Here is a 20945-nt window from a genome sequence, read left to right on the forward strand (position 1 = left end):
AGGGAAAAGTTGAAACCTGGATTACCTCTATCACCTGGAGTAAGCCCAGCTTTGCCAGTCTCATGCTAACTTGTTGCTGCATTCTTTGTTATCTGTTTTTGTACCTGTGAATGATGGCCATCTGAGTAACAGGTCTCACTCATAATCTCTAAGTCAAGATACAATGATATCCCATGGCAACAAGAGACATTTATTTTAGTTTTACTAAAAATACATTCCTGGGCGTTCCCGTGGTGGCGCAGTGGTTAACGAATCCGACTAGGAACCATGAAGTTGCGGGTTCGATCCCTGCCCTTGCTCAGTGGGTTAACGATCCGGCGTTAGCTGTAGGCCAGTGGCTACAGCTCCGATTGGACCCCTAGCCTGGGAACCTCCATATGCCACGGGAGCGGCCCAAGAAATGACAAAAAAAAAAAAAAAAAAATTCCTTATAATGACAATATTAAAATTACATTCATCCTCAAATGTTCCATCAATATGTGTTAGCATTCCCTTTATTTAATATTATGGAGTTCCCGTCATGGCTCAGTGGTTAACGAATCTGACTAGGATCCATGAGGACGCAGGTCCGATCCCTGGCCTTGCTCTGTGGGTTAAGGATCCAGTGTTGCCGTGAGCTGTGGTGTAGGTTGCAGATTCAGCTTGGATCTGGCGTGGCTGTGGCTGTGGCATAGGCCAGCAGCTATAGCTCTGATTTGACCCCTGACCTGGGAACCTCCATGTGCCGTGGATGTGGCCCTAAAAAGCAAAAAAAATAAAATAAAATAAAAATTAAATTATTGGAGCTTTCTCTATTTTGTATATCATGACCTACATTTTCCTTTGTTCCCCAAGTAGCTATTTTCTGTAGAAACAATTGGGGGTGGGTGTATTTGTTGTAGTGAAGATTAAAACATAGATTATTTAATATAATTTTGTCATGATATTATTTTTTAAAAAATTTATGCAGGTAAGTAAAAGTCATTTACAAGGTAAATGTTAGAATTTGATGTTTTTCTCTTTCTACAGGAGATCTCTTTAACCAACTCATGAGAGATGATCCTTCAACTGTAAATGGTGCAGAAATTTTGATGTTGGGAGAAATGTTGACTTTACCACAGAATTTTGGGTAAGAGTGATATGTTCACATTAGGAATACAACGATATGCTGAAGCCATTACAAATCATGTTTTCAGAAAATAACTATGGGATGGAAAAATGCTTATGATACATTTCAGTGGTCAAAAAGGAACTTTTACTAAATTCATACTATGTGATTCTGGGTTGTTGTTTTTTTTTCATTTAAAAAAATGCATACCAAAATATTAATAGTGGTTCCTAAGGTGGTAGGATTTTAACTTTCTTTTTAATACCTGCATATTCCTTTTCCTTTAACTGATTTAATCTCAGTCTCTTTCAGAATCAGCTCTTTTATTCAACTTCATAGTACTTTACCAACATAAGTCATTGAACTTGTCAGCTAACTAGGAGTGCTAAATATTTTATTCCTTTTCTTGCTCTTACCTATTCTGTTATTCTCAGTTATTACTGAGATAGAATCTCCTGGTTCCACTCTGTTTGCAACTGAGACAATTTAAAACCAAGTTTTAAGTTTTTCAGGTTTTTTTAAAAGTTTACAGAATGGTGGCCCTAAAAAAAAATGAAAAAATAAAATGTATGGGAGGATATGCATAGGTTATATGCAAATACTGTATAAGGGACTTGAGCATCCACAGATTTTGGTATTCCGGGCTTGGAGGTGCATCCTGGAACCAATCCCCCTAGATACTGAGGGACAACTGTACATTCAGGGTATATTTGGCAGTAAATATTGTCTTCGTTTACTAACATGCTCATCATTGTCTAAATTTTTAGATATAGAAGATATTTATTGATTTACAAATAAAAGATTTTATTAAATGTTTTTTAAAAGTTTACAGAACTTGGTCATTGACTAGTGTCTTGAAAGCTTAGAAATAGATTCATATAAAATATATTTATATTAAAATATTGTAATAAATATATTTGCATATATTTATGTTTGTTTATATGTATATTTATACATATAATATACAAAGTAATTCCCCTGGTCATTATTTTTATTAGAATAACTTAGAAAAGTAAAATAAATTGGTAAAAATACTCAGATTAATAACTTGATCTCTTCTAGATTCTGGGCATAAGTTATTTCAAAAATAGCCTTTTTCTAGCCCCTTCAGTAACAAATCTTAAGATTCTTGAATCTGATTTCAATGACTTATTTCTAGGAGGACTGGCAGTTTAGTAGTTGAGAGCCAAGATATATGTCATATTTTATAGATTAAATCTGTATTTTGAATTGCACTAGGTAATGAATGAGCAGCCTAGTGTAAACAAAGAAATATTGAGGAGTTCCCATCATGGCTCAGTGGTTAACAAATCCAACTAGGAAACATAAGTTTGCGGGTTCGATCCCTGGCCTTGCTCAGTGGGTTAAATAAGGATCCTGCGTTGCTCTGGCTGTGGCATAGGCCAGCGGCTACAGCTCTGATTCGACCCCTAACCTGGGAATCTCCATGTGCTTGGGATGCAGCCCTCAAAAGACAAAAAAAAGAGAAATATTGAAACAGTGTTTCACCTGAAAATTCTTCTCACAGTAAATTCTCCCTTTGACATTCTCAGTAGTGCATAAATGGAATATTTATTTAAATTTATGATAAAATTTGAATGGATTTCTGCCTAAAAATTTATTTTATTTCACAGGAATATATTTTTGGGAGAGACTTTTTCCAGTTATATCAGCGTTCATAATGATAGCAATCAAGTTGTAAAAGATATATTGGTTAAAGTAAGTGGCATTTTTATTTGGGATTTTTTTAACTTTTAAATTTCTATTCCTAGGTTTTGAAACTTCCTGAAAATGCATGTTTGATATGAAACTTTTTAATTGTCATTAATAACAAGCATTAATTAAACACCTAATGTTATAAGATATGCTAAGCACAGAATCTTTTTTCCTTACCCTCAAAGTTTGTGATAATTTGGGTGAGAAAATGTACCAAAGGTAAAAACACTTAAAATTTTTATTAATATCTTGTGATTAACATGATAAAATTTGAAAGAGGTGGAAAGAATACTGGGGATTGCATCATTCAGGAAGGCTTTTTGAAGGAGAGAGGACAAAAGAGGACCTTGAAGGAATGTCAAAATTTAGGAAAAAAGACAAAGGATCATGGTAATTGGAGCAGAAAGATAGGAATGCATAATGGGTTCTTGTAGAATTCACTTAATAAGAGTAGGTAAGGTTGTAAAGATACGTAGTAGCGATATAATGGAGGATCTTAAGAGCAAAACTAAGGCTAAAGTTATTTTAAGACAGTGGGCAGTCAGTGGAGACTTTGAAGTAAAGGTGTTTTCACTGTGTTGGAAGACTGACGTGAGAACGCATTGGATGGGACAGTTTGTAGGAAATCTCTTGAAGAAAATCTAGGAAACCCAACTAGAAGATTTCTTGCAGTTTTGAGAAATGATGAAGTAGAATATCCTAGGGAGTTCCCATCCTGGCTCAGTGGTAACGAACCCACCTAATATCCATGAGGACACAGGTTCAATCCCTGGCCTTGCTAAGTGGATTAAGGATCCAGCATTGTCGTGAGCTGTGATGTAGGTTGAAGACGCAGGTCATTTCTGGTGTTGCTGTGGCTGTGGTGCAGGCTGGCAGCTGCAGCTCCGATTCAACCCCTAGCGGGAACTTCCATATGCTTCGTGTGCAACAAAAAAAAAGAAAAAGAAATAGAATATCCTAGCTCAATTAAACAACGTAAAATTTATTCACAAAGAGAAAGAGCATAAAAGAGGAAAAAATCCGTTGTATGTAGGAGAGAAGTTGTAAAATCTCTCCTTAAATGGTTAGTTTAGGAGTTCCCATCATGCTGCAGTGGTTAATGAATCTGACTAGGAACTATGAGGTTGCAGGTTTGATCCCTGGCCTTGCTCAGTGGGTCAGGGATCTGGCTTTGCCGTGAGCTGTGGTGTAGGTCGCAGATGCGGCCTGGGTCCCGCATTGCTGTGGCTCTGGCATAGGCCAGTGGCTATGGCTCCGATTAGACCCCTAGCCTGGTAATCTCCGTGTGCTGTGGGAGCAGCCCTAGAAAAGGCAAAACAAACAAACAAACAATGGTAAGCTTAGGGACTAGAATATTACCAAAAGGAAAGTCCAGTTAGAATGATATTGAAATGGATCAGCAAGTATTAGGATTGAAAAGGATCTTAGCAAATATTCCAAGTTTCGTATATGACCCCATTTCCAGAAACTGGTTGCAATTTTTGCATCCATGTAACATATGTTGGCCATACTATGGATGGGGTTTCTGCCTTTCCCTAGGTCAGGGGTTGGCAAACTATAGCCTGTGGGCCAAATTTGGTCCATTGCCTTCTTTTGTAAGGCAATATGCTGTTCAGCTAAGAATGAGCAAAGAATGGCTTTTACCTTTTTAAATGATTGAAAAGAAACAAAGGCTTATTTTGTGATGTGAAAATTATATAAAATTCAAATTTCAGTGTCCATATAGTTTTATCAACACACAGCCACACTCATTCATTTATGTATTATCTGTGGCAGATTTTAAGCTACAACATGAGAATTGCGGAGTTGTAACGAACCATATGACCTGCAAGTCTAAAATATTTGCTATCTGATCTTTTTAAGAAAAAGTTTGCCAACCTCTGCATTTGATTATGAAAAGGACTGAGAACCTGGAAAAAGTATACTTTTTCGCTGATACACAGTTGGCATTCAGTAAATGTTGAATTTATTTTAGAAAGATGAATAAATCATCAAATATGTATGATTTAAGTCAGTATTATAAAGAGTCAATATTATAATAGCATATTTTGTTATATGTATATTTCTGTGGGCTTTGCTCAGTTTTAATTTCTGTAGAGGCAGTGGTTTTTGGAGTAGCCACAGCAATAGCTAATGTTTATTGAGCAGTGCACTGCCCACCAAGAGTCCTCTTAGTCCTAAGTAACAAATTACATTTCGTTTATCACTTTACAAACTCCAATCACATGTAAATTGGTTCTTCTTTGCCTGCTTTCTTTTTTTTTCTTTTTTTTTTCCAGCCACATCTGCAGCACATGGAAGTTCCTGAGTCAGGGATCAAATCCAAGCCACAGCTGCAGCAATGCCAGATCCTTAATCCACTGCACCAGGCCACACATCATACCCATGCCAATGTAGAAACAACTCCAGATCTTTGTACCACAATGGGATCTCCTTCCTTGCCTCCTTTTGTTTAGTTCTCCTTAAATTTTCATGCACATCTCTGTTTCCTTGGATGCCTTGTAATAATCTCCAGATGTATTTTTGCAGGTATTTAATTCAGTTTGAATATTGTGTTACAGTTTTCTTCTGTTTCACTGTGGGTTTGGGTGGCAGTTTTGATCATTTTGATCATAAATTATTGTTATGTGTTTTCTTTTTGTAGTAATTTTGTATGGATGAAGACTGTTGGTGTCTGTGAAATGCAGTTTAGGACGCTCTGATATTCCTCATTCAGAAATACTCTCTTACAGCATTGTGAGCAACATGTGGTTTCTTCACTGGGTCGCATTTGGGAGGATGGGAAAGGAGGAAGTGTTCCTCAATTTCTCTCTTTTCTTATGAATGGGAGCATCCTAAATTTTCTCCTCTTGCCTCTTTTTCTCTTCACTGACAATTTCCCAAAGGTTCCTCTTTTCTTTTTTAACGCTCTCTTTTCCCCCTGAAGTGTTATCTTTTCCAAAACTGCCTCTTCATTATCAAACATATTGTTAATAAGTCTCTGCGCTATAGGCTGTGTTCTCATCTTCCAGTAATACCCTTTCTCTGTACTTTCTCACTTAGAATAGACTCTGTCTTTCTAATAGCAGTTTCGTCATGCTTAGGCCCATCTCTACCCTTCTTTTCTCTCTTAAGCCCAATTTTTCCTGAATTTCTCTTATTCTTTACAAAGGCTCATGACAAGAGTATGACAGATTGCCTGCAGAAAGTCGGTATTTGTTTGCTTACAGGTATGCCACATATCTGGCAATATCAGATCCTTAACCCACTGTGCCAGGCCAGGGATCAAACTTGCATCCCAGCTCTCCAGCGACACCACTGATCCCATTGCCCCACAGGGGGAACTCCTAATTTGGAGTTTAGATATTTGCTGCCCTCTACTTATATTAATGTAAAGTTTGTATAGTTTTTTTTCCTTTTTTAAAGTTGTATTGAAGTACAGTTGATTTACAATGTTGTGATAATTTCTGCTATACTGATTCGGTTATACATGTACACACAGCCATACTTTTTCAGATTCTTTTCTCGTATAGATTCTCACAAAATATTGGGTAGAGTTCCCTGTGCTATACGGCAGGTCCCCGTTAGCCAGTCATTCCATATAGCTTTTTTAATTTAATTTTATTTATTTATTTGAGGATGACTTGGAAAATTCATACTCTGCTGCAGTTACTTTACCTACTCAGAATTCTGCCTTCAAGACTTTAATTTAAAAAATTGGAATTTTGAAATGTAGAAAAGAGCTTATGAATCTTTTTGTTGTTGCCGTTCCTTTACTGACATTTTAATATTTTTGAGACTAAAAATGCTATATAATCTATCATGTTTAACTGGAAACCACTAATAGTTTTTTGTTTGTTTATTAATTGAAAAAAAAGTTCAGCAATAAGTCTGCAAACCTTAGCAGACTACAAAAAAAAAAAATTAAGTGTTTTCTAAACAAAACACAGGGTAGTGTGCTATAAATAAAAAAAATAGATAATGCTAATGTTCTATACCGCTGGTTCACAAACTTTAGAGGGTATTAAAATCACTTGGAGGACTTTTTAAAACATTGATTGCTGGAGTTCCCATCTTGGCTCAGCAGAAACGAATCTGACTAGCATCCACAAGGACGAAGGTTGGATCCCTGGCCTCCCTCAGTGGGTTAAGGATCCGGTGTTGCTGTGAACTGTGGTATAGGTTGCAGACGTGGCTTGGATCTGACGTTGCCATGGCTGTGGAGTAGGCTGACAGCTATAGTTCCAATTCAGCCCCTAGCCTGGGAACCTCCACATGCCATAGATTCGGCCCTAACAAATAAATAAACAAACACACTGACTGCTGAGCCTGACCTCCAGCGTTTCTGATTTAATCGAACTGAAATGATGCCCAAGAATTTACATTTCTAACATGTTCTCAGGTAATGCTGATTCTGTTAGTTTGAGAACCATACTTTAAGAACCAGTGGTGTATAATAGGCATTTGCTCATTCATTCAACAAGTATGTATTCCAGTCAAAATTTTAGGTACTGGAGTTGTGACAGGAAACAAAATAGACAGGGCCTCTATTCTCTTAAAACTTATTTTTGGTGTTTTAAAATATTTTTCCCTATTTTTTTTAACACGAATGGCTTAAATTATGCGAAACTTTCTCTCGATCTCTGAAACATCTTGAACTTTTACTCTTAAAGCATTTTGCTAACTCTTACTTGAAATGATTCTGCCTTTCCCCTTCCCTCTCTGCCTTTTTAAATACTACCCATCCAAAAAAAAAAAAAAAAACAGTTTGCAGCATGAAGCCTACCATGTAATTTGAATTGTATTTTCCTACAGCAAGCCAGCCCTCCATTCCTCCTTTACTGTTAAGTATTTTCCACAAATGGGGCAGGGATTTTTGTCTGTTTTGTTCACTGGAGTATCTCCAGCTCCTGGAAAAGTTGTGGTAGGTAATTAGGAAATAAATGTTAAGTGCAGCATTCTTTATAATATGAAAAAGGAGAAAGGTAAAAGTGTTCAGCTGTATGTAGTAGTTGTGATTATTAATGTTTAAAAAATGATACATAGGAAAACATGTTGGACAGAAAGCCCATAGGTTTGACTTTCTTTTTTCCCCCATTTCTCTAATTTCTAAAATGTTTGTTAAAGAATTTTGAATTTCATGTTCATTACATAATTAGTTGCATAACCTGAGAAGATTTGTTCCTTCTGTGTGCCTTGGTTTTTCTGTAAAAGAGGGATAATACAATAACCTATTTCAGGATTGTGGGAATTAAATGAGTAATGTGCTTAGCACAAGGCCTTGCACATAGTAATTGCCCAGTAAATGTGAGCTCCTCTTTAATAACTGAATATGGAACAAAAGAGACAGTACTAATAAATATCCCACTTCAAAGTACCTAGCATTAAGAATGTTAGAATTAACTGCGGAAAACCCATTAACTGATTTTTTTGATGGAAAAAAAAAAAACTTTTAAAAACTTAGCTATCTTAATCCCAGTGACTTAATGTGATCTTTGATTTCTGAATCTTTCTTGACATTTGCCTTGAAATTTTTATCATAACTTCATTCATTCAGTATTCAACAAACATTTATTAACTGCCTACTGTGTGCCAGACACTGTATTATAGTGGTAAACAAAAGATGAGATTCCTGCCTCAATACCTTTCATTTTTGGTAGAGGAAGCAGAGAGAAACAGGTAAACAAAATAAGTAAGATAATAATATAGTGTGATGAATGTTACAAAGGAAGTTAAAGTTGAATATGATAGAAAGTAACTGGGATTAGAGAGGATCCATTTAAGACAACAGGAGAAAATGGTAAATGTTCAGAAGGAATAAAGAGGGGAATATGATAGAAAGTAACTTGGTGCTACTTTAGAGAAAGTGGTCCGTTCTTAGTTGATGATTTAATGCCAGTCTCTAGTTCTACAGATCAGTTGGTCTCTGACATCTAATATTGTCTTGAATGGATCAGTTACCTTTCAGTGTTATACAGTAACACATGTGCACACATCTATGTTTCTGTAATATCTGTATATTACACATTTGTTTAAACATATGTTCATACTGATGTCCCAAATTCCATTCCAACACTGAAGATTTTGTTATAGGCTTCTCCCTTTTCTTATTCGTACCTTTTTTTCCTCTGTTGGTAAGAAACTTGTCTCTTGTTATCCTTCCTATATATATTTTTAGTTTAGTCCTGGTATTCATATAAAAGTTTCAGAATTGCTAATCCATACTCCTGTGAAAAAGCAAATGTGCTAGCCAAAGTACATTTGTATACCTTTTTTTTTTTTTTAATTGTTCAGCTTTTGGTTTTATTTATTTTTTTAAGTTTTTAATTTTTTCCATTATAGTTGATTTACAGTGTTCTGTCAACTTCTACTGTATAGCAAAGTGACCCAGTCATACATATATATATATTCTTTTTCTCACAATGTCCTCCATCATGTTCCATCACAAGTAATAGTTCCCTGTGCTATACAGTAGGATCTCATTGCTTATCCTCTCCAAGTGCAATAGTTTGCATCTGTTAACCCCAAACTCAGTCTATCTCACTCCTCCCTCTCCCCCTCCGCCTTGGTAACGACAAGTCTGTTCTCCAAGTCCATGAGTTTCTTTTCTGTGGAAAGTTTCATTTGTGCCATATTTAGATTCCGGATATAACTGATATCATATGGTATCTGTCTCTTTCTGACTTACTTCACTTAGATGAGAGTCTCTAGTTCCATCTATGTTGCCGTCAGTGGCATTATTTGGTTCGTTTTTGTGGCTGAGTAGTATTCCATTGTGTATATATACCACATCTTAATCCATTCATCTGTCAATGGACATTTAGGTTGTTTCCTTGTCTCGGCTATTGTGAATAGTGCTGCAGTGAACATAAGTGTACATGTATCTTTTTCAATGAAAATTTTGTTTTTAGCGCTTTTGACAAACTTACCTTAGTTCTTTTTTTTTTCCTTCCCTCCTCCCAGTATGGCTGTGTTTATTTGTAATACAGTTAGCTTCATTTGGTAATATTTGCATTCCATTTTGGATTCCCCCTACTTCATGGCTGATTTTATTTACTTTTAGATGTGCACATGTGTGAACCATTATCCTGGTTCTCGGCATCAGAGCTACACAGAAAGAGTTACACACAGAAGTGTTGCTCCCCTCTCGCCTACTTCCTTGTTCCTGTTCCCCTGTTCTTTCCACCCAAACTCATCCACACCCTGTAGGTAACCAATCTCATTTGGATTTTATTGTCTCTTTCTTTCAAGGCCGATCTTCAGACAAGTTCTCAGCGTCTAAATCTTTCAGCCTCCAATGCTGCGGTGGCTGAACTTAAACCCGACTGTTGTATTGATGATGTCATACACCATGAAGTAAAAGAGATTGGAACACACATGTAAGAATTCGTTTTATTCTCAGAGGCTTTTACTTATATATATGCTTTTATTTGAAATTTTTGCTTTATTTCCATTTATTTTTGAAGCCTAAGGACGTACTTCAGAAGGAATTTTATGTACCATGTTAACATGCTTACCACGTACAGACTTTAAACAAAATGTTTATTTTGCAAGGAAAAAAAAAAGTTTATCCCCATTTATCTCTGATTTCACTTTTGAATCAACAATCTTATCTAAAAATAAAAATCCATGCAAATGTTTAAAACCCAGGTAGCACTCTAAAAGTATGTTTATTCTTTTGAAGTGCTAGCAACTGATGTTAATAACATTTATTTATTTTTGTTGTTGTTGTTGTCTTTTTGCCATTTCTTGATCCACTCCCTTGGCATATGGAGGTTCCCAGACTAGGGGTCAAATCGAAGCTGGAGCCACCGGCCTACACCAGAGCCACAGCAACATGGGATCCGAGCCACGTCTGCAACCTACACCACAGCTCATGGCAACGCCGGATCCATAACCCACTGAGCAAGGCCAGGGATCGAACCCGCAACCTCATGGTTCCTAGTCGGGTTCGTTAACCACTGAGCCATGACGGGAACTCCATATATGTCTTCTGTTCTTAATATTACCTACTAGGTGCCTGCCATCCCCATTAAAGTATGAGTTCCATGAAGTCAACCATATCCCTATGGTTATGGGGAGAACAATGGTCAGTATTTGTTGATACTGAATTTATGGAAATGATATTAAATGTGTAAAATTCCCGTTTTACAGAAAATGAGATTCATAGAGTTAAATAGCTAGTAGATAATGGCATAGAACTCAAATCTAAATCTAGCTTCAAAACCTGTAGCTTGCTACACTGCTTCCCACGGTGAGCACTTGGAGAGCAGGTACTGAGTGATCAACTCGAAATCCCTAGCACCTGGTTTTATACTAGGTACAAGTATAAAGCAAAAATTAAGTTACCTGTAATGTCAACACCCAGGATAGCCACTATTAAAATATTGGTATACTATATTCCAGTCTTTTTATGTGCATATAAAACAGATGTATATAAATAACTTCAATAATATTTCCTAAAATTTTGATCATACTACCCATGGTTTGATCTTTTTCAATTCACTGTGAACATTTTCCCACTGAAGTCAGTAGTCTTTGAAAACATTATTTTTAAAATGGCTTTATATTACACACATGGACTATGTACTGTAATTTGTTTACCCCAGTGTTGGACTTTAGATTATTTCTAGTCTTTCACTATTAATAAATATTATTTATATTATAAATAATATAGTGGTGAACACATTGATATATCCTGTGATAGATGGCTTGAAGTGGGTTTACTATAGGAGGATATAAACCTTTTTAAGATTCCTTTCCTGGAGTTCCCATCGTGGTATAGTGGAAATGAATCCGAATAGGAACCATGAGGTTGCGGGTTTGATCCCTGGTCTCACCCAGTGGGTTAAGGATCTAGTGTGGCCATGATCTGTGATGTAGGTCGCAGACAAGGCTTGGATCTGGCATTGCTGTGGCTGTGGCATGGACTGGCAGCTGCAGCTCTGATTTGACCCCTAGCCTGGGAACGTACATATGCCATGAGTGCAGCCCTAGAAAGCAAAAAATAAAATAAATTAAAATAAAAAGACTCCTTTGCTGAAGGATTGTTTTCTGAATTTCTTATAACCCTTAGCAGTATAAAGACAGTTTCTCTAAACCCTCACCAACCCTGATAGCTCTTGGAAAGATTTTTGCCAAATCTTAAGAGATGGAAAAATCTTTTTTTTTTTTTTTAATGGCCACACCTGTGGCATATGGAAGTTCTCAGGCCAGGTATTGAATCTGAGCTGCACCTGCAACCTCTGCTGCAAGGGGCAGCAGTACCAAATACTGCACCAAGCCAAGGATCGAACCCACACCTCGGCAGTGATCCAAGCCACTGCAGTGGGATTCTTAACCCACTGCCCCACAATAGGAACTCCAAGAGATGAAACGGTCTTTATCTTATTATTTTAATTTGTTTCTTTGGTTACTTGTCAGGCTGAACATGACACATTTTTGGTAGTCGATTATGGTACTGTAACTTTCATATATATCCTTTTCTCCTATTTTAGGTGAGATATTAATATTTTGCTTACAAGAACTTCTCTTCATATTGTTAGAAACATTTTATCCCGGGTTTTTGTCCTTTTTAAATTTTGTTTTACTGTTTTCTTATTTGTTTGGTTGTTTCTTTGGCTACACTCATAGCCTGTGGAAGTTCCAAGGCTAGGAATCAAACCTGCACAACAGGAGTGACAATGCCAGATCCTTAACTGCAAAGCTATCAAGGAACTCCTTGTTTTAGTATTCTTGATTTATCCAGTTTATAAGTTTATAAAAGTCTTTTCCGGAGTTCCCATCATGGCTCAGTGGTTAATGAATCCGACTAGGAACCATGAAGTTGCAGGTTCGATCCCTGGCCTTGCTCAGTGGGTTAAGGATCCGGCGTTGCAGTGAGCTGTGGTGTAGGTCGCAGATGCAGCTCGGTTCCAGCGTTGCTGTGGCTGTGGCGTAGGCCGGCGGCTACAGCTCTGATTCGACCTCTAGTCTGGGAACCTCCGTATGCCACGGGAGCAGCCCTAGAAAAGACCAAAAAAAAAAGTCTTTTCCTTTCCATTGCATTTGTATTCAAAAGTCTTTCTCCGTTGTGCAATTTTTTTTAAGATTTATCTTTTCTTCTAGTTTAAATGAACTTATTTTTTATATTCAACTATTTAGTTATTCTGGGATTTATATTGGATTATATTTCACTTTTTGAAGAAAAAGCATTGGACTTCATACTCTAAAACTGGTATATTTTATTTTACTAATCAGAGCTTTCTTCTTCTCAGGGAATTATATCTATATCTTCTAGAATTCTTTTTATTTTCCTGCTCTAGGTTCATTTGGCTATACTTTCATATCATTAGTATAAATATTTTCCAAAGTTGTTAGAATTGAGGGATAGTAGATTAACTATTAAAGAACAAAATTGAAAATTATTCAAAATAATTAAGACATCTTTCTCTTTCAGCTTGGTGTGTGCAGTGAGCTATACAACTCAGGGTGGAGAAAAAATGTACTTTAGAAAATTCTTCAAATTTCAGGTATTGAATATGACAATGGTAAATAATTTTTAGATGCCCTTTTTTTTCACTAGGAAGTGACTTCAGTTTAATTGCAGTGAAAACAAATGCCAAATAAAGCAAATAGCTTATTAATGTTTTTGGATTTGTCATATTACTAGCAACCTAAAGTCAGACTAAATAAGTTAAATAAAAGCAGAGATATCATGAACAATATAATTTTTTTTGTCTTTTTAGGGCAGCACTCAGAACATATGGAGGTTACCAGGCTAGGAGTCTAATCGGAGCTGTAGCCACCAGCCTACACCACAGCCACAGCAATACCAGATCCAAGCCGTATCTGTGACCTGCACCATAGTTCACAGCAGTGCCGGATCTTTAACCCACTGAGAGAGGCCAGGGATCAAACCTGTGTTCTCATGGATACTAGTCAGATTTGTTTCCACTGAGCCATGACGGGAGCTCCTCAATGTAACATTTTTTTATCCACACAAAAAAATTGTTCTGCTTTCATGTCTTAACAAAAAACACAAGAATCTAGAAGAAGGCTAAAATGAGTGTAAAGTCCAGATAAAATAAGTATAAATAATACCAACTTTCTAAAGAAATATTTAAGTGAGAGATTATTGTCTTGGGCTAAGTGGACCAAGCGTCCTTCAGAGACTCCGTGAGCCACTGAAATTGTAGTTAGAATTTTGAATTTACACCCAATTTTCAAAGTCCATGATCAGAAAATAATTTAAAAACCACTGGTTTAATACATGTATGTATGTGGATGGGGAGATGAGATGACTATATATAGCTGCATAGATCTAAATATGATACTGTATGTATTTTTCATTCCTCTGTTTGTAACTGAAAGAAAAAGTGCTATCAATAGGAAAAACGTTGTTGCTGTTGTTTTTGTTTAAGATTTTTCATGCTTTCTAAAACAAAAAAAGTTCAATTACTTAATTTGGTAAGTATGTTTTGTGAAATATATAAAGAATAATACACAAAAAGATACGTGTTGTTTAACAAAATATTATGAAATGCAAATCCACATAACTCATGTAACTATCACCTAGTCAAGAAATTATGATAGCTTTTGAAAAATGCATTTGGGGAGTTCCCGTCATGGCGTAGCAGAAACTAGGAACCATGAGGTTGGGGGTGCAATCCCTGGCCTTGCTTAGTGGGTTAAAAATCTGGCGTTGCCATGAGCTGTGGTGTAGGTCTCAGACATGGCTCAGATCTGATGTTGCTATGGCTGTGGTGTAGGCTGGCAGCTATAGCTCTGATTGGACCCTTAGCCTGGGAACCTCCATATGCTGTGGGTTCGGCCCTAAAAAGCAAAAAAAAAAAAACTGAAAATAAAAAATGCATTTGGGATTGTTTTTAGTTTGTTTGTTTTTACAAGAGTATTGCATATCCATTAGAAAAGGCTATTACAATTAAAATTGGAAAACGCCTTTGACAAATTTAAGTCCTATGATTCAAAACAAAGTGGTAAAAGAATAATAATCTCCTTTGATTAATATGCTTTATTCAACTAGGTTCTCAAACCATTGGATGTGAAAACCAAATTTTACAATGCAGAGGTAAGTGTTGGGCACCTAATGAGATTTCAGGTTCAATCAACTTTAAGATCTTATTTGACTTAAATTCCCATGTATTACATTTCTTTTCATATCAGAGTAAATTGCTGATATGACTACAAATTGTGGAAAATGAGTATAGAGTTCAATCAAAAGTGAATAATTTCATTATAGATCTCCTTTAATCTGCTATTTTCAACTTACATGGAATCAGTATGCCTTGATTTTTATTCTCATTAATTTTGTGAGACTTCCACCCCCTTTCATTAAATGATTGCCCTATGCTTCCATTTAATGGTTGCCGTTACTTCCTCTAAACATGAGCAGTCTGTTAAGTACTTATAAATGTGTTTCTGATATTACAAAAATTGAGGTGGATCTAACCCTGCAAAAAAAGATTTAATATTCACTTAGAAAAATATTAGGAAGAGTTCAGCATATTAAATTCTTTGTCCTGGGAAATCACTGTGCCAGCCAGAGTTAGGTTGTCAAGTTTAGTGACTGGCTTGAAATGCTCCTTGAGGAGAAATAAATTTGGCAAAAATATAAAAAGAAATAACTCTTAGAATAGAAGATAATCTCCCTTCTTACCAAAAGAGATAAAATAGAATTTGCCATAAAGAAAAGGTTTTATTGCTTGGATTTCTTTTACAAAATTCTATTTCATCCTTGTATCCAGAGCTCCAAAAAAAGTAGAGATCCTGATGGGCCTCTTACTCACCCCCCAAAACCATGTATTTCATAACACAGTGATATACTCAAAGATATTCAAATATAGCATTTAAATGAAAATTATGTCTATTAATCCAAAACCAAATGATCAGAAGTGCGCAATCACACATCAAATTTGATAGATATTTTTTACCATCAACATAAGAGTTTTTATTCACTATAAAGTTTGTGCTACAACAAAGCAATCTAAAACATCTAAGATAAGGAACCTAACCCACAGTAAAGACCTATTAGGAAAAGAAAAAAAGTGCATAAAATAACTAGTACAGTATATATTGAAACCAAAGAGAATGATGTGAAACAATGTGCTGCAGGAATTCTTAGAATGAGATTTTGGAGTAGTCTGAAGAAGCTTCATGGAAAATGAAGAGAACTGCATTGGCTTCTGGAAGGAATAGGTGTTAGAATTGTCAAGGTGTCTGAGTTCCCATTGTGGCACAGTGGTTAACTAATCCGACTAGGAACCATGAGGTTGCAGGTTCGATCCCTGACTTCGCTCAGTGGGTTAAGGATCCAGTGTTGCCTTGAGCTGTGGTGTAGGTTGCCCACGTTGCTGTGGCTCTGGTATAGGCCAGCAGCTACAGCTCTGATTAGACCCCTAGCCTGGGAACCTCCATATGTCACAGGTGCAGCCCTAGAAAAGACCAAAAAAAAAAGAATTGTCAAGATGTCAGAGCACTGAAGGCATTCCAAGCAGAGTTGCAAATACAAATGAACATTGAGTACATAGTGAAGAGTATACTTTTGGGGGGTTTTGTTTTTTGGCTATACCCAAGGCATAGAAAAGTTCCCGGGCCTGGGATCAAACCCCAGCCACAGCAGTGAAAATGCTAAGTTCTTAACCACCAGGCCACCAGGGAACTCCAAGAGTATACATATTTGATGGGAGGATATAGTCTCATCAAGGGGATTATTACATATTTAAAGAGTTGACATTTCTTTTGGGGGATAAGGGATTTGGAATACTGCATATTCTATTTTTTTATTAGTAATATACTGTCAATTAATTACAGTATAGCTATCCAGCTTGGTAAATTTTAAATAGTCTTAATTTACCATTTTGCTAGGAAAGATTTCATTTATAGTATGAGGGAAGAATAGTATCTATTCTGGTGGAATAGATATATTGGAAAATTAAAAATAAATAGGGGTGGAGTTCCCATTATGGCTCAGCAGTAACAAACCCAACTAGTATCTATGAGGATGTGGGTTTGATCCCTGGCCTCACTCAGGGGGTTAAGGATCTGTTGTTACTGTGAGCTGTGGTATACGTTGCAGACACGGCCCAGATGCCATGTTGCTGTGGCCATGGCTGTGGTGTAGGCCCGTAGCTGCAGCTCCATTTCAACCTCCAGCATGGAAAGTTCCATGTGCCACAGGTGCAGCCCCAAAAAGGAAATAAATAAATTTTAAAAAATTAAGAATAGGGCCGTAAGTTGGTTTTTTCTCTATAATTGGCTCCTAGGAAGGGACATATTAAACTATTTTAGGGTTTTTTTGTTGAAATATGGTGGTATATTAAAATACTTGTCAAGCAGTTTTATCACACTAATATTCAGAGTAAGTTGCAAATTGTTTTTTAAATTGCTGGTTATTCCATGAATAATATAAAAGTAGCATACTCCCCAAAAAGAAAGGAAAAACCCTACAATTCCACCACACCAAAAAGTAATTGGTTCTTCATTAGTCCATATACTCTTTTAGTCTTTACTCATCTATATATAATACTCTGTTACTATGATCATAGTAACAATTTTGTTTGCTGCTTTTTTCAGTTAACATTAAATATAGACATAATCTTTAAACTTCGCCAACAAAGTTCAGCTAAAAAAATTTCGTGAAATACTAAACTTTTGAAAATAGACATTTATTTAAAAATGAGGAGTGAACAAATAGCATTTAGAGTCTTTCTAAGATATCTGGTATTGGGCAGATATGTTACTGCCTGTAGCATGAGGCACATTCTATAGACCCCAAATGGGAAATTCAGGTAAATTGTAGGAATTAATAAACCACACTAATACCAGTAGGTTATGTTTAATACTCTACACACCACAGTTCTTACACAACTGTTACAGCTCCACATTTGTCTCAAAGATCTATTTTATTTGTCTCAAAGATCTTATTTATTCTGCTTCTAAAAATTCTAATAATATATGAATCACCCAGAGGAAAACAAGTTAGAGAAACTTTGTTGTAATCTTCTAAAATAGAAAAGCATTGTTTAAAAACAAATGGTGACATTAGAAACTAGGCTTCAAACATTTGGTCACCTCCTGGATACAGAGCTTCATGCCAGCTACTGAAGAGAAATACATATAAACGGAACACGTACCCAATCCTCAAGGTACTTCGGTCTATTGGAGGAGACAGACACAACTGTAATGTAAGCACTACCCCTACCTACCTTGATCATGAAGTGTGCTTACATTTTAAGAACATTGAGAGGTGAAAAGCGAGGTCCAGCTTTGTGTTTGTTGAAAGAGGTGACATTTGGAGACAGGCTTTGGTAAATAGGTATCTTTAGCAGTACATATGAAAAAACTGAAATCTGTTTAACAAGAAGAGAATAAACTTCAGTTGTTGGAAGTGGTCTAGCCCAGCATTCCAGAAGTATAATCAGTGGAATGCTAATCACCCAAGATGCTCTTTGAAAAATTATTCCATTATTGGATAAATTTAGGAGAAGCTACACAGTGTATATCTAGTCTGAATGTGGCAAATAGTGCATAACCATCCTAATCTATGAAGAATTACAATGTAGTTAAAGAATTTATAGAACTAAAAAGTCATGGGATAGACCTCTCTCACCCAAGATATGCCATTGAATATTTGGTATAGTGTTCTTCTCCATTCATTTAACTTTAGCAGTTTCACCTTTTTAGAAAAATGATTTGTCATAGTTCTTTATGTTACTTTCTGTTTACGTCTTTGTTTTACTAATGCTGTCTTGTTTAGTAAATTTAAAAAAATGCAGAAATGCATTTTATTTTAAAGTTAGTTATTCTTTTTCTTTAACATTTAATCTGATTTTTCTAATTTTTCTTTTTTATTTTTCCATTAGAGTGACCTCAGTTCTGTGGTAATTTGATTTTTTATTATAAATTTATATGCTTTTCTTATTAACCACTTTTGACTCTGCCTAATTAATCTCACTTTACAAATCATAATGGAAAAATAGTTAGTTGTGAATACTACTTATGTGACTTCAAAAAATGTATATAATTTGTGCTTTTTATGTTATGTCGATTGTCTTATTCTACGGGGAAAAAAATAGATCAGAGACTAAATTGTCATAGTGACACAATTATATTCCTATTTTTAGTGTTTTTCCTGTAGGTATTTTTTAAAAGAGGCATGTTAACTTAGTTTAAAATAGCCTTGGCATTTTTAACATCTCTAATATAAAACATGCTACCAAACATCAATTTTTTTAATAAGGTATGTAGCTGAAATTCATCTTCAAATGCACAGTGGTTTTAGTTTTAAGTTTGGATCAAGTAAAGATGGCCTTTTGACAACAGTAAACAGCAGAAAATCAAATTTTCCCAAGTTGGCTAAAATCATATTTTCAAATTTCTTCTTAATATAAGCAGCATTTGTTTATAAGACATTACATATGCAATAACATTATCAACTGCCTTGGCACTGAATTTGTATTTTAATTTTTCACATCAAGTTATTTAATCCTAACTGTTCAAACTAACTTAATTTTCCATTATGCTGCTTGTTTTTCTTTCATTTTATCTAAGCTCTTCTAAATTTATGCAGAAAATTACATTTTTAAATTTGAAATATGGGTTTATGGTTATTTTTTTAAGCAATGGATTGATGGGATATATTTAATTTTTTTTTAGAAAAAGTAATAGAATAATGTCTCTAAATGCATACATTGTTTTAAACTGACAAATCCATGTATTTCTATTTTCATTTGAGGACATGTGCAAAGGACTAAAGAATCTGTTTTATTTTAAATAATAATACACCAAAGCATAACTTCATCATTATATTTTTGCAAATGATTTACATTTTCCTGGATTCAGTGTTAAAAAAGCTAATAAGTGCCAACATTTTTTGGTCATAGTTTATTTAGCTTTATCTATCTACCTATCTATCTGTACGCACACACACACACACACACACACACACAGGAATATATATATTACTATGAAACTTTTGAACAAAATAATTCTAGAATATCCTTAGTATACCATTTTATGTATAGGTTTGTATCAAAAACAAGCCAAGTTGTCTGTTATCTTTTAATTATAAATCTCAAAATAACAAAATAGCATTAAAAAAAGGATGTTTAGCATTAAATAATCAGGGAATAAAAAAAATTATGTCAAAATACATATGTAAGTTACCCACTGACTAAAATACTGCTGTACAGCAGTTCCCGTCATGGTGCAGTGGTTAACGAATCCGACTAGGAACCATAAGGTTGCGGGTTCCATCCCTGGCCTTGCTCAGTGGGTTGGGGATCCGGCGTTGCCGTGAGCTGTGGTGTAGGTTGCAGACTTGGCTCAGATCCCGCGTTGCTGTGGCTCTGGCATAGGCCGGCGACTGCAGCTCCAATTCGACCCCTAGCCTGGGAACCTCCATATGCCGAGGGAGCGGCCCTAGAAAAAAAAGGCAAAAAAGACTAAAATGAAATGAAATGAAATAAATAAAATACTGCTGTACGGCATCAGTTTTCAAGACTTTCACTAAGACTACAAATTACCTTTTGTTTGATTTAGAAACTCACAGATTGTCAAGCATAATTCATAATTACAATGAAGAAGAAATCACTAGTGACCACTAAAAAATTTGCTTTAATTAAAAAGTTTGGAGTTCCCACTGTGGCACAGCAGATGTGAATCCGTCTGAGAACCATGAGGTTGCAGGTCCCATCCCTGGCCTTGCTGAGCAGGTGAAGGATCCAGCGTTGCTGTGAGCTGTGATGTAGGTCACAGATGCGGCTCGGATGTGGCATTGCTGTGTGTGTGGAGTAGGCCGGCAGCTGTAGCCCCAATGAGACCCCTAGCCTGGGAACCTCCATATGCCACAGGTGTGGCCCTAAAAAGCAAAAAAAAATTTTTTTAAAGTAAATAAAAACTTAAATCCTGTAAGAGCATAAAACAGATTATTCACTATACTATCTAAATTGAGGTAATATGAAATCGAAGTTAAATTACACTGGAATATTATAATGAAGACCTAATTATCTTAACACATTTCTGAAATCATAGGTTCATGGGTATATTCATTATACTGAATTACAGTTTAACATTTTAATGACTTACTAGAAAATTTAGGCAATATGTAAATGCAATTCCATTTAATCATTTTTGGATGTCAATACAAAAAAAATTATAGTTA

At 35.7% G+C, this 20945-nt stretch overlaps 1 protein-coding gene across 4 annotated transcripts in view; it reads left to right on the forward strand.

Annotated features, from left to right (window-relative positions):
* Positions 1–20945, forward strand: part of TRAPPC13 (trafficking protein particle complex 13) — a 39773-nt gene that overhangs the window by 9795 nt on the left and 9033 nt on the right. For 2 of the 4 annotated variants that reach the window (XM_005672485.3, NM_001244746.1), the window contains 6 exon segments: positions 1009–1108; positions 2722–2806; positions 10034–10161; positions 13221–13293; positions 14808–14852; positions 18646–18663. In XM_005672485.3, coding sequence (XP_005672542.1) covers positions 1009–1108; positions 2722–2806; positions 10034–10161; positions 13221–13293; positions 14808–14852; positions 18646–18663 — 449 coding nt within the window. 4 annotated transcript variants of the gene reach the window in all.

This window comes from Sus scrofa, chromosome 16 (assembly GCF_000003025.6).
Source record: "Sus scrofa isolate TJ Tabasco breed Duroc chromosome 16, Sscrofa11.1, whole genome shotgun sequence".
In the NCBI taxonomy this organism is placed as follows: domain Eukaryota; kingdom Metazoa; phylum Chordata; class Mammalia; order Artiodactyla; family Suidae; genus Sus; species Sus scrofa.